Source organism: Sturnira hondurensis, unplaced genomic scaffold, assembly GCF_014824575.4.
Source record: "Sturnira hondurensis isolate 20B ecotype Veracruz unplaced genomic scaffold, ASM1482457v3 Scaffold0020080, whole genome shotgun sequence".
In the NCBI taxonomy this organism is placed as follows: Eukaryota; Metazoa; Chordata; class Mammalia; order Chiroptera; family Phyllostomidae; genus Sturnira; species Sturnira hondurensis.
The window spans coordinates 565,985-578,049 of NW_028092711.1; the positions used below are offsets into that span (position 1 = coordinate 565,985).

The 12,065-nt window shown below is 39.7% G+C and overlaps 1 protein-coding gene across 1 annotated transcript; it reads left to right on the forward strand.

The window, feature by feature from the left end:
* Positions 1–255: 255 nt before the first annotated feature.
* LOC118974989 (dynein light chain 1, cytoplasmic-like) lies at positions 256–638 on the forward strand. The gene is given in 2 exon segments (XM_037028601.1): positions 256–543; positions 546–638. Coding segments are annotated over 2 exon segments (381 nt in total).
* Positions 639–12,065: the final 11,427 nt, after the last annotated feature.

The following is a 12,065-nucleotide window of genomic DNA, read 5'->3' on the forward strand; positions in this document are numbered from 1 at the left end:
TATGTAGCAGGGAAGGAGAAAAGGGGTCAGAATCCTGGATGTCCAGTTATATTTGAATTTTAAGTTGAATTTTTAGTATATCTTATGCCATATTTGGGACACACTTATACTTGAAAATGGCTCAGTATTTATATGAAATTCAAATGTATCTAAGCATGCTTTTAATTTTTTAAATTTTTGCTAAATATGGCAACTTTACACCTGGACACCAGGAACTGGGGAAATGGACCATAAAGAACAGATCCCAGATGCACCATGGTTTTGGTATCAAAGGCTTGTCCCACTGGGTGTGAGTTTTTCCAGCCCCTCCCCCAGGAGACCATTGCAGTTGGCAGCCCCTGCTCCACAGTAACCTTGTGTGACCAAAAGGTGGCGATCAGTAATGCTATGTTGGAAGAAATGCAACAGGACTCTGTGGAATGTATTACTAAGGTGTTGAAAAAATATAATATAGGGAAGGATATTGTGGCTCATATTAAGAAGGAGTCTGACAAGAAGTACAACCCCACCTGCCCCTGGATCGTAGGGAGGAACTTTGGTAGTTAAGCCATGAAACATGACACATGACACATGAAATCAAACAGTTCATCTACTTCTACCTGGGCCAAGTGGCCATTCTCTTGTTCAAATCTGGTTAAAAGTAGACTGTACCACTCACCCAGTGAATCATCCAAAAATAAAGATTGCATGCTAAATTCCAAATGCCAGAGACTGAAATCTTCATCCTTGCCTAAAGGAATACCTTGATCTTGAACCTTTATTTCATTGTTTTGTACAGTGCATTCTCTATACTTATTTGCTATGGTTAAAAAACAATTAGCAAAACAGCTTACATTTGTATATATTTTCCATTTCATACTTCTCTGCTCTATGTTTCCCCCCCCCTCAAAATTCATTCCTTTCCCCCCAAAAATAAATCTTTTGGAGGAAAAAAACAGATCCTGAGGAAGCAGGGAGGCTTGTGAGCCAAGGCCTCAAGCCTCTGACCCACACTTCACTGATGTCACTTAGAAAATACAAATTCAAATATAAAATTAATAAGAATGTCAAAATGGCAGCCACAGAGTATTAATCTTAAGAATAAGGCCATTCTGAGTATGGGATCCTGAGCAACTGCCTAGGTAACATGAGCATGAAGCCTAGAAAATGAGCCCATTAAGCACTCTTTTTTGCCTTAAGCTAGGATGAGTTCACTTCTACTTGCTCACAAGAGGATTCTAATTAATATATCGATATTCACATTTGCAAATCAAAAGGCCAAAATTATGCATTTATAGTGGGAATGGGACTTGTGAGATGTATAGTTTCACAATAATTTTTATTCTCTGATCTATGGAAAACATTTCTAAGTCACCTAGAACTGTACTGTACTCAATAAATGTTAAAAAATTCTTACTTTTCCTTATTTCTTTTCTAATCTCCAGGCAGAATATCATCCTCCTGTCTTGACATTAAAAAAGGTCACTATTAATTAAAAGAAGTTTATCAAGTTATATTTGTATTACCTTCTTGAGAATTTTTTCATGTGATTTGAAAGGTTCCCTTCCCACTCTTTTCAGTAACAAATGATCTTTTAAGGTAATTTTTCTATTTTTATTTCACCATCAAATCCTAAGGGTATACACTAGTTAGGTATACATCACTCTTGCACAAAATTTCATTTATAGGAATTTGCAATTGGAAATCCTGCCTCCCCCATAGTCCATCTTACCAGAAATAACTATTTGAATCAAAAATGAAAAAAATGGGTTGAATTCATTGTCAACACAAACTTACAATGTTAGATGGCAAATCTGCAATAAACCAAGGGGAATTTTTCCCAGCTCACTAGCCAAGAAAATAGCATTATTGACTATTTAATAATTGTCCTTTCATTGCTTATCTCCACTTTTAAGATGGATTTCCAGGCTTTTGAAATCAATATACCCCCTTCAAATTTAGAAGGGAGTTCAATATTGCTGACCCTAAGCCTTACTTGTCACATGGTAATAATGACCACAGAGGGTGATTAGAAAGTGGAGAAGGAGGGAGGAGCTCTCCACTTCCTTGATTCAATTCCCTGAGGCCTAAGAATTAATATTAAAATAGTGAGAAAATAATGCCATGAATTTATAAAAGTAATAAACCATCTCCAATAAATTTAATAGTCCTATTTTTTAAATTAACAAAATTTGTGAATAACATGAAAACAACAGATGTTCATATTTGGAACTCTATTAATGAATCAAATATATTAACGACTTTTAAAAATTTACTTGCAAAGTTATGACACTAATTACTGATACCATAAGTCATAGAAAGATACTGAAAGGACCATGGCTATACCACCAAAACAATTGGACGACTCATTAATTTGGAGAAAAAACACATTGTGCTTTTTGATATACTATTTTGGGTCATTGTTCAGGTTTTTGTCAAGAATATTCACAACATTCACTTCATCTTCGTTCTCAAATATTCATTTGTGTGTATTATCCCTCTGTTCCCATTCCTACCTGGCTAGACAGCCTCCTTAACTGACTAACATTTTCCCTTGTTTTTCACTTATCAGGAATGGGTAAAAGATGACACTGAGCAAGTCCACCTTCACCTGAAAAAAAGAGAAGACCTACTTAATCAGCTCTGGCTACTATAACAAAATTCCATAGATGTGTGGCTTAAACAACAAACATTTATGTCTCACAGTTTCAGAGGGTTGGAAGTTCAAGATCAAGGTGCTGGGATCCTTACCTCCTCCTGGGACCAAACTAGAATTACAACTAAAATATAGAACAATCAACCAAAATAACCAATTGAAGACTAGCTGATCAGAAGTCTTATCACAAAGGACTTACAGAAGAAACCACATGGAAACTGGTAGACAAGGTGGAGACATGAAAAGGGCAGCCCCACTCCTGTGGGTGTTGACTGAGATGTTGGAGGGATGTGTCAGCTGAAAAGGTTACCCTTGAGGAGCTGGGGTCTCAACCCCACACTGAACTCCCCAGCCTAGAACACCAGAGCTGGAAAAAGGCACCCACATAGCATTTGCTGTGACAATCAGTAAAGATTCTATCTGCCAGAAATAGAGGCACCCTCTTAAAGGGCCAGTTCACAAAATCTTATTTGCAGTCACTCACCCTGGGCCCTGGTGGAAGGAAGGTAGAGTGGACTAGAGTTGCCTGAGAAGAGTCTGGGGTTTGTCCTTCTGGGTAGAGAGCTATGGGAACAGCCTAAATGATCCATGTGCCAAGCAATTCTTCTTTACTGCAGATGCCCTCTTTCTTGGGTGGAGTTCTCTCCTTCATGTGACATGAAGCAGGGGGAATGCTCCACCCTTTGGACTCCCTGTCACCCCATCCTGCTAAGCTCTCCAGCCTGCTGAGGAGTCAGCTGTCTGGGCTGGAATGTGGAGGTCTGGGCAGACTCAGGAGATGTCAGTGACTGAATGGGGTAGTTTTTGGGTAGGCACCACTCCCCTCATTTTCCTGTGGAGTTGGCTGGTGTCTCCCACTCACAGGAGATCCAGTAGCCCCACTTTTCCAGCCCCCACAAGCTTCCTTTCCCAACTCCTGGTGGCAATGCCCTGCCAAGGTCTGCGCAGAATCCAAGAAAGACTGAGTTGTGTCATTCTTAGATCAGGCCATTCCCCCTACCCCCATCCACCCCACATACCAGACTGGAGCAGAGTGTTCCCTTCACACAGCCCAAAATGTGGTATGTTTGGACCTGGAAAACTCTGCTGACTTTACCCTGGTGACTCCCTGAGGCTTTGCTCCACCACAAAGGAATGTGAGCACCCAGTGGATGGCATCTAGACTGGGTGTACCCTGGGACATTTGCTGAGCAGCCTCAGACCCAGCACTGGCACTGCGTTTAAACCTATATCAAGCTGGTGAATATGACTTGCTCCTTACCTGCTGACTCACTGAACACCTATCTATTGCAACTCAAGTACTATCAGAGGCTCTTTCAGTGACTGGGCATATATGGAGCTACAGACAGAGGCAGATCTCAGAGTGCCTTGGAATTTTTGTTGACCTGCCCCTAGGCCAGGTGCTGGAAAAAGCCAGCCTTAGTGTGCAGAGCTTGATCCTTCTTGCACACACCCAGGCCCAGATGAGGCAGTCACAATCTGTACATTGGTTTGTAGCTTCAAACAGGTTGCCAAGGGCTAGTCACAAGCAGTGTTTGATACTGGCCTAAACCAAAGTCCCTCCCATAAGGGCCCAGAACCAGCACGCCCAGTGACCAGCTTCAGATAGCAGAGAGGGATCCAATTACTTTTTACAAGCGGCGTATCAAAGGGGAGATATCAGCAGGCACCATATTCTGCTGAGGCAAATTTCATGTATCCAACACCCTCATAGTAGCTCATACATGGTGGTTGAGGTTGATCCTCAGAATCAGCCAGCCTGAGGATTGACCCCACGCATGAATGACCCAATAGAAAGCAAGATTCAATTACAACAGGTGGGCCCACAAAACCCAAGAAATATTCCTGGAGCCCCCAGCTCAGATGATCAAGGAGACTGTACCACTGGGTTCCACAGGAGACCTACTACATAAGTCCACCCTACCAAGACTGAAAGTTGTAACAAATCTACATTATACATAGAAACAAAAACAAAGCAACAGCCAAAATAGGTAGAAAAAAAAACATGCCCCAAATGAAGGAACAGGAAAAATCTCCAGAAAAATAGTTAAATAATATAGAGGCAAGCAATTTAACAAATACAGAGTTCAAAAAATGGATGATTAATAAAGTTGCTGAGAACTTCAAGAAAAAAGACAGCAAGCATAATAAAAAGATATAGAAACCATAAAAAGAACCAGTCAGAAATAAGAAATACAATATCTGAAATGAAGAATACACTAGGAAAAAGAAACAGTAGGTTGGATGAAGCAAAGAATCAAATCCATAATTTGGAAGAGAAGGTAGTGAAAAACAGCCAATTATTACAGCAAAAAGAAAATAAGAATTAAAAACATGAGAATAGACTTATGTCCAAGATGGAGGCAAAGGTGGAAACACTGTGCCTTTTTGTACAACCAAATGTAAGGACAACAAAGATTTAGAAACAAAAACACAACCAGAACAGACAGAAAATTGAACTGTACAGAAGTCCGACAATGAACCATTTATACAAACAGGTAAGAGGAGTGGAGTCGGCAGCCAGTGGAGAGAAACAAGCATGGGGAGGAAACAAGCAGACCCAACCCAGTGAGGTTTCCTCCCTCTGGCATGGGGAGGAAACAAGCAGACCCAACCCAGTGAGGTGTGCAAGGCAGTTGGCTGATGGTAAACACACATTCGCATGCAGATAAACCAGGCAAAAATGGGCAGTGAGACAGACCACACAACCCAGGGCCCCAGCACCAGGGAATAAAGTCTAAAAGCATGGATTGAAAAAAGTTGTGAGGGTTGAGGTCCCAGGAAAGAGTCCCAGCCTCAAAGGAGAGTTTGTTGCAGAGACCTACAGGGTCCTAGAATGTACACAAGTCCACCCACCTGGGAACCAGCACCAGAAAGGCCCAATTTGCTTGTGGGAAGTGGCAGCGGGGACTGAAATTCAAGAAAGAGCAGAACAAGCACCATTGTTCTCTCTCTGACCTTGCCCCCACACATAGCGTCACAACTCAGCAACTTGGTTGCCACACCCTGGCGAACCCCTCACTACGTAACAATGTTATGTAGGTGTAACCAGACCAAAAAATTATTGCTCAAATAGAAGAACAAATCAAAGACCCAGAGCCAATACTTTTAAGCGACCAAGAGATAGCCAACTATCAGATGCGCAGTTCAAAATATTGGTGATCAGAATGCTCAAATAACTGGTTGATTTGGTTTGCAAATTAGATGAAAAAAATGAAGGCTACACTAAGTGAAATTAAGGAAAATGCACAGGGAACCAATAGTGATGGGAAGAGAAATGGGACTTGAATCAATGGAGTAGACCAGAAGGAAGAAAGAAATGACCAAACAGAAAAGAATGAAGAAATAAGAATTTTAAAAAATGAAGAGAGGCTTGGGAACCTTCAGGACATCTTTAAATATTCCAACATCTGAATTATAGGGATACCAGAAGAGAAAGAGGAAGAGCAACAAGGGGAAACCTTATTTGAGCAAATAATGAAGGAGAACTTCCCCAGTCTGGCAAAGGAAATAGACTTCCAGGAAATCCAAGAAGCTCAGAGAGTCCCAAAGAAGTTGAACTCAAGAAGGAACACACCAAGGCACATCATAATTACATTAGCCAAGATTAAAATGAAGGACAGAATTCTAGAAGCAGCAAGAGATAAGATGACAGTCACCTACAAAGGAGTTCCCATCAGACTGTCAGTGGATTTCTCAAAAGAAACCTTACAGGCAAGAAGGGGCTAGAAAGAAGTATTCCAAGTCTTGAAATCCAAAGACCTACAGCCAAGATTGCTCTATCCAGCAAAGCTTTCATTTAGAATGGAAGGACAGATAAAGCACTTCTCAGATAAGGTCAAGTTCAAGGAGTTCATCATCACCAAGCCCTTATTATATGAAATGTTAAAGGAACTTATCTAAGAAAAAGAAGATAAAAAAGATAAATAGTAAAAAGACAGCAAACTCACAGTTATTAACAACCATACCTAAAACAAAGTCAAACTAAGCAAACAACTAGAACAGGAAAAGAACCACGGAAATGGAGATCTCATGGAGAGTTAGCAACAGGGAAGTGGGAGGAGGAGAGAGGGAGAGAAGGTACAGAGAATAAGTAGCATAGATGGTGGGGGGAAAATAGACAAGGGGATGGCAAGAATAGTATGGGAAATGTAGCAACTAAAGGACTTGTGACACATGGACATAAACTAAAGAAAGGGATGTGGGGGTAGGGGGTGTGCATGGTGGGAGGGAATGAAGGGGGGAAATGGGACAACTGTAATGGCATAATCAATAAAATATATTTTTAAAAAATAAAATAAAAATAAAAAACGAGGATAGTTTAAGTTCAAGGGACCTTTGTGAAAACATAAAGCATAACAACATCTGCATTACAAGGGTACCAGAAGAAGATAAAGCAAGGGATTGAGAACTTATTTGAAGAAAAAATGACCAAAAACTTCCCTAACCTGGAGAAAGAAAAAGACACACAAGTTCAAGAAATGCAGAGGCCCCCAAACAAGATGAATTCAAAGAGGTCCAAACCAAAACACATTATATTTAAATTGGTAAAGATTAAAGACAGACGGTGTATTAAAAGCATGAACAGAAAGACAGTTATTTATGAACAAAGGAACTCCATATGACTGTCAGCTGATTTCTCAATGGAATCAACTCAAGCCAGAAGGGATTAGCATGAAATATTCTAAGTGCTGCAAAGCAAGGACCTACAAACCAAGACTATTTTATCAAGCAAGACTGTCATTTAAAATTAAAGAACTAAAGAGCCTCCCAGAAAAGAAAAAGCTTGAAGGGCTTCATTACTAGCAAACCAGTATTACAAGAAATGTTAAAGTATCTTCTTTAAGAAGAAGAGGGAGGAAGAGGAGAAGAAGGAGGGGAAGAAAAAGAAGGAGGAGGAAAAGAAAGAGAAGAAGGAAGAGGAAGAGGAGGAAGAAGAGGATGAGGAAGCAAAAGAAGAAGGGGGAGGAGGAGGAAACACAGGAACTTAGTTATAAAATTAGACTAGCAGTAAATATGTACCTATTAATAATCATTTTAAATGTAAATGGCTTAAGTGCTCCAATCAAAAGACTTAGGATCACTGAATGGATAAGAAAACAAGACCCATATATATGCTGTCTACAAGAGATCCACCACACAACAAAAGATAAACACAGACTGAAACTAAAGGAATGGAAAAAGATACCTCATGAAAACTTTTAAAAGAAAAGAAAAGCTGGCATAGTGATACTTAGACAAAATAAACTTTAAAACAAAGACCATAACAGGAGACAAAGAGGGACATCGCATCATGCTCAAAGAGCTAACCCAACAAGAGGATATATCCCTTGTAAATATTTATGCATGCATCATAGGGACGCTTACATTTGTAAAGCAAATCTTCATGGACATAAAAGGAGAGACTGATTTGGGAAGATGGCAGTGAAGTAGGAAGGAACTGAGCCCAGTTCTCCCTGTGCTCAGCTGAAACACCTAGCCAATCTTCTGAGGAACAGAGTGAACAGCCAACAGAATCCCAGTTTACATGAAGTTTGGAGGCTAAAAATTGTACAGGACATTGAAAAACAGTGAGGAAATTGTGCTGGGACAGTAAGGTCCCTGGGATCTACACAGGAACCTTGGCCGCTGCGGTCCCTGTCCCAGTGCCTGCTGCAGGATACGAGGAGGAGAGTTAGATCACCAGTTCCCTCTCCTACCAGAGCAGGGAGGGCAGCCCAGCACCAGGAGGGACCTGGATGCTGGAACTCACTGGGGGGAATAGAGATGAAGTGGGAGATACAAAGATTCAGTATACATCCACTGGGACTGTGGATGCTGGCTCCAGAGTAACTGGGGAGTCAGGCAACACCTGGAGAAGGAAAGAATTGGGCCGTATTGGACCCTGACTCGGATAGTCTCTGGACTGGTTAGAAAGCTGAGCTGTGTGAAGGTCATGCACTTGTTAAGAACTGCAGGCAGCTGCTTCGTAAGGAAACTTCAAGCAGCAGCTGGCACACCTGAGGGTGGTTTCAGCTGCATGCACTCAGAGACTAAGTGGCTGATTTTAGCCTGGCAGCTCACAGAGGACCTAGGCTGGAGGATGGGCAATTGTGAATATTGTGGCCCAGACCTGGTCCCCATCCTCTCAAAACCGTAGGAATGAAGAAAAGCAAAACCCAGCGTTCCTCTTTCTGTGGCATCCAGGAACATCAGCAGAACTTGCTGAATGGGTTGAAAGTCAGCAGGAGGCTTATATTATTCTTTCCTCTCTCTTTTTTTTCCTTTTTTTCCTCCCCCAAGTGAGATAACAAAACATAGAGTTATGATAGGTCCAGAGACAGACCCAAAGGGGAGGCCACAAGGCTAACCCCCAAAATTGAGAAACTGAGACAAATGTCCCTTTGCTATCCCATAGAGCTAGCATTTTATTGTTTATGTGTATTATTATTTTTTATTATTTTACTACTTTTATTTTATTAGTATTTTTAAAATTTCCTTATCTTCAGTTTTCCTTGTTTTATTTCTCTATTTAATTCCATTGTTTGACTGGTTCCCTTATTCTCTCTTTATTGTATTTTAATTTTCCTTTTTTCACTTCACTCGGTTCCAATAACACAATACAGTTGATGGTTACTTTCTATTCTGGTTATCCAAATCATATATTTCTTGTCATATTATTGTTGTTCCAGTACTGTTGTAAATAATTGTTGTTCCATACAAGTGTACATACTACACAGGAATATTCTCTGATCTGAGCCCACTTCACTTAATTCCTGAGCATTATTATTATTGTGGTTAATTCTAGTCTCTTTCACACTATGCCTACTTTCTATCCTTTACTCTCACTATATCTCATCATCTAACCTTGCACAAGTGCTCTGTTTTCTGGGTTCAGCTCACAATTCTCCTCCCCTCTAACAGGAGTCTAATCTCTCTTTCACCTTTTATAAAAAGTGGCTAGTTGGTTGAAATATCATAGTTAACACTATACTTATCCAAAGGATCTCCTATCACTTCTCTACATGCTAGTACTTTAAAACCCATAGATTACTCTCCCGCTGTCTTAATCCATTTTGCCTACCCCCTACCACTGATCACATACAAGAATAGGTGGGAGCTGTAAACATCAGTATACCTGCTGGAGGAGAGAAACCAGCAACAAAGGAACAACCAAAAGGTAAAAACTCAAGTACAACAAGAGAACCCACACAAAAAGAAGGAAGGGCAAACCTAGGGCATTCAGACAATGAGATTAAAGAGACCACACCACTGAACCCCATAGAATTCCTACCATAGAAGTTCACCCTACAAAGACAGGTAGCAAAGCAAAACATCAGGAAACACAGAAACAAACAAAAAGTCATCTAAACTAGGGAGACAAAAAAACATTCAGTCAAAGGGAATGGAGGACTCCCCACAAAAAGATCTACATGAAACGAAGGTAAGCAAATAACCAGATATAGAATTCAAAATAATGCTAATAGTGATGCTGAAGGAACTCACAGACAACTACAAGGAAATGAGTGAGAACTACAACAGTATGAAAAAGAAAATAGAAACTATAAACAAAAACCAAGAAGAAATGAACAAGAAAATCTCAGAAATAAAAAACACATTAGGAGGAATTACAAACAGGCTAGATGAAGCAGATGATTGAATCATTGACTTGGAGGACAAGGTAGAAAAAAACACCTAGAATGAGCAGGAAAAAAAGAGATTCAGAAAAAACAAACAGGTGGTAACGGAGCTTCAAGACAACATGAAGTGTAATAATATCCATATAATAGGGATACCAGAAGGAAAAGAAGAAGAGAAAGGGATAGAAAACCAGTTTGAAAAAGTAACGATGGAAAACTTTTCTAATTTGATGAGGGAAAAAGTCGCACAAATCCAGGAAACACAGAAAGTTTCAATCAGAGGAACTCAAGGAGGCCCACTTCAAAACACATCATAATTAAAATGGCAAAATTCCAAGATGAAGAGACAATCTTAAAGGCAGCAAGGGAGAAATAGTAAGTAACATACAAGGAAACCCCAATAAAACTAGCAGCTGACTTCTTAATGGAAACACTCCAAGCCAGAAGATAATGGCAAGAAATATTCCAAGTAATGACTATTCCAAATAATGACTATTCCAAGTAAGGGATATTCCAAGGGTCTGAAACCAAGACTGCCCTATCCAGCAAGGCTCTCACTTAAAATGGAAGGCCAAATAAAGAGTTTCCCAGACAAAAGAAGCCTCAAAGAATATACTTCCTCTAAACTAGCTCTGCGAGAGATGCTTAAGGATCTGCTATAAAAAAACAGGAAGAAAAACAGTGAGAGAAAGAGGAACACAGTTACAAAAAATGGCAATGAATAAGTACCTATTGATAATAAACTTAAATGTAAAGGAATTAATGCCCCAATCAAAAGATATAGAATAGCTGAATGGATAAGAAATCATAATCCAAACATATGCTGCCTACAAGAGACCTACCTCAGGACAAAAGTCCTACACAGACTAAAAGTAAAGGGCTGGAAGCAAATATTTCAAGCAAATCAACAGAAAAAAATGAGCCAGGGTAGCAATACTCATATCACACAAAATAGACTTCAAAAAAGGGCCATAAAAGAGACCCAGAAGGTCGCTTCATAATACTCAAGGGAAGAATCCATCAAGAAGACATAAACATTGGAAATATATATGCACCCAACATAGGAACACCTAAATACATAAAGAAAATCTTAGAGGACTTCAAAAAAGATATTGGCATCAACACAATTATAGTAGAGGATTTCAACATCCCACTGTCAAAAATGAAGAGATCTTCCAAACAAAATATCAACAATGATATTGCGGCATTGAACGATGTCCTAGATCAAATGTACTTAACTAATATATGTAGAGCCTTTCATCCCAAAGAAGCAAAACACATTCTTTTCAAATGCACATGGGACATTTTTAAAGATAGACCACATATAAGGACAAAAAAAACGAGCCTCAAAAAATTCAAGAAATTTTAAATCGTATCAAGCATTTTCTCTGACACAAGGGACTGAAACTAGAATCCAACTTCAAGGAAAAAATTGAAAACCACTCAAACTCATGGAAACTGAATGACATGTTACTAAAGAATGAATGGGTCAAGAATGAGATCAAGCAAGAAATCAAAAAGTTTCTGGAAACAAATGAAAATGAACTCACAACAACCCAAAACTTATGGGACACAGGTGAAAAGCACTCCTGAGAGGGAAGTTCATAGCAATACAGGCCTACCTAAAAAAGATAGAAACATTTCAAACAAACAACCTAACCCTACACCTACAAGAACTCGAGGAACAACAACAAAGACAGCCCAGAGCAAGTAGAAGGAAGGAAATAACCAAGATCAGAGCAGAATTAAATGACATAGAGACTAAAAGCACAATTCTCAGGATCAGTGAATCCAGGAGCTGATTTTTTAAA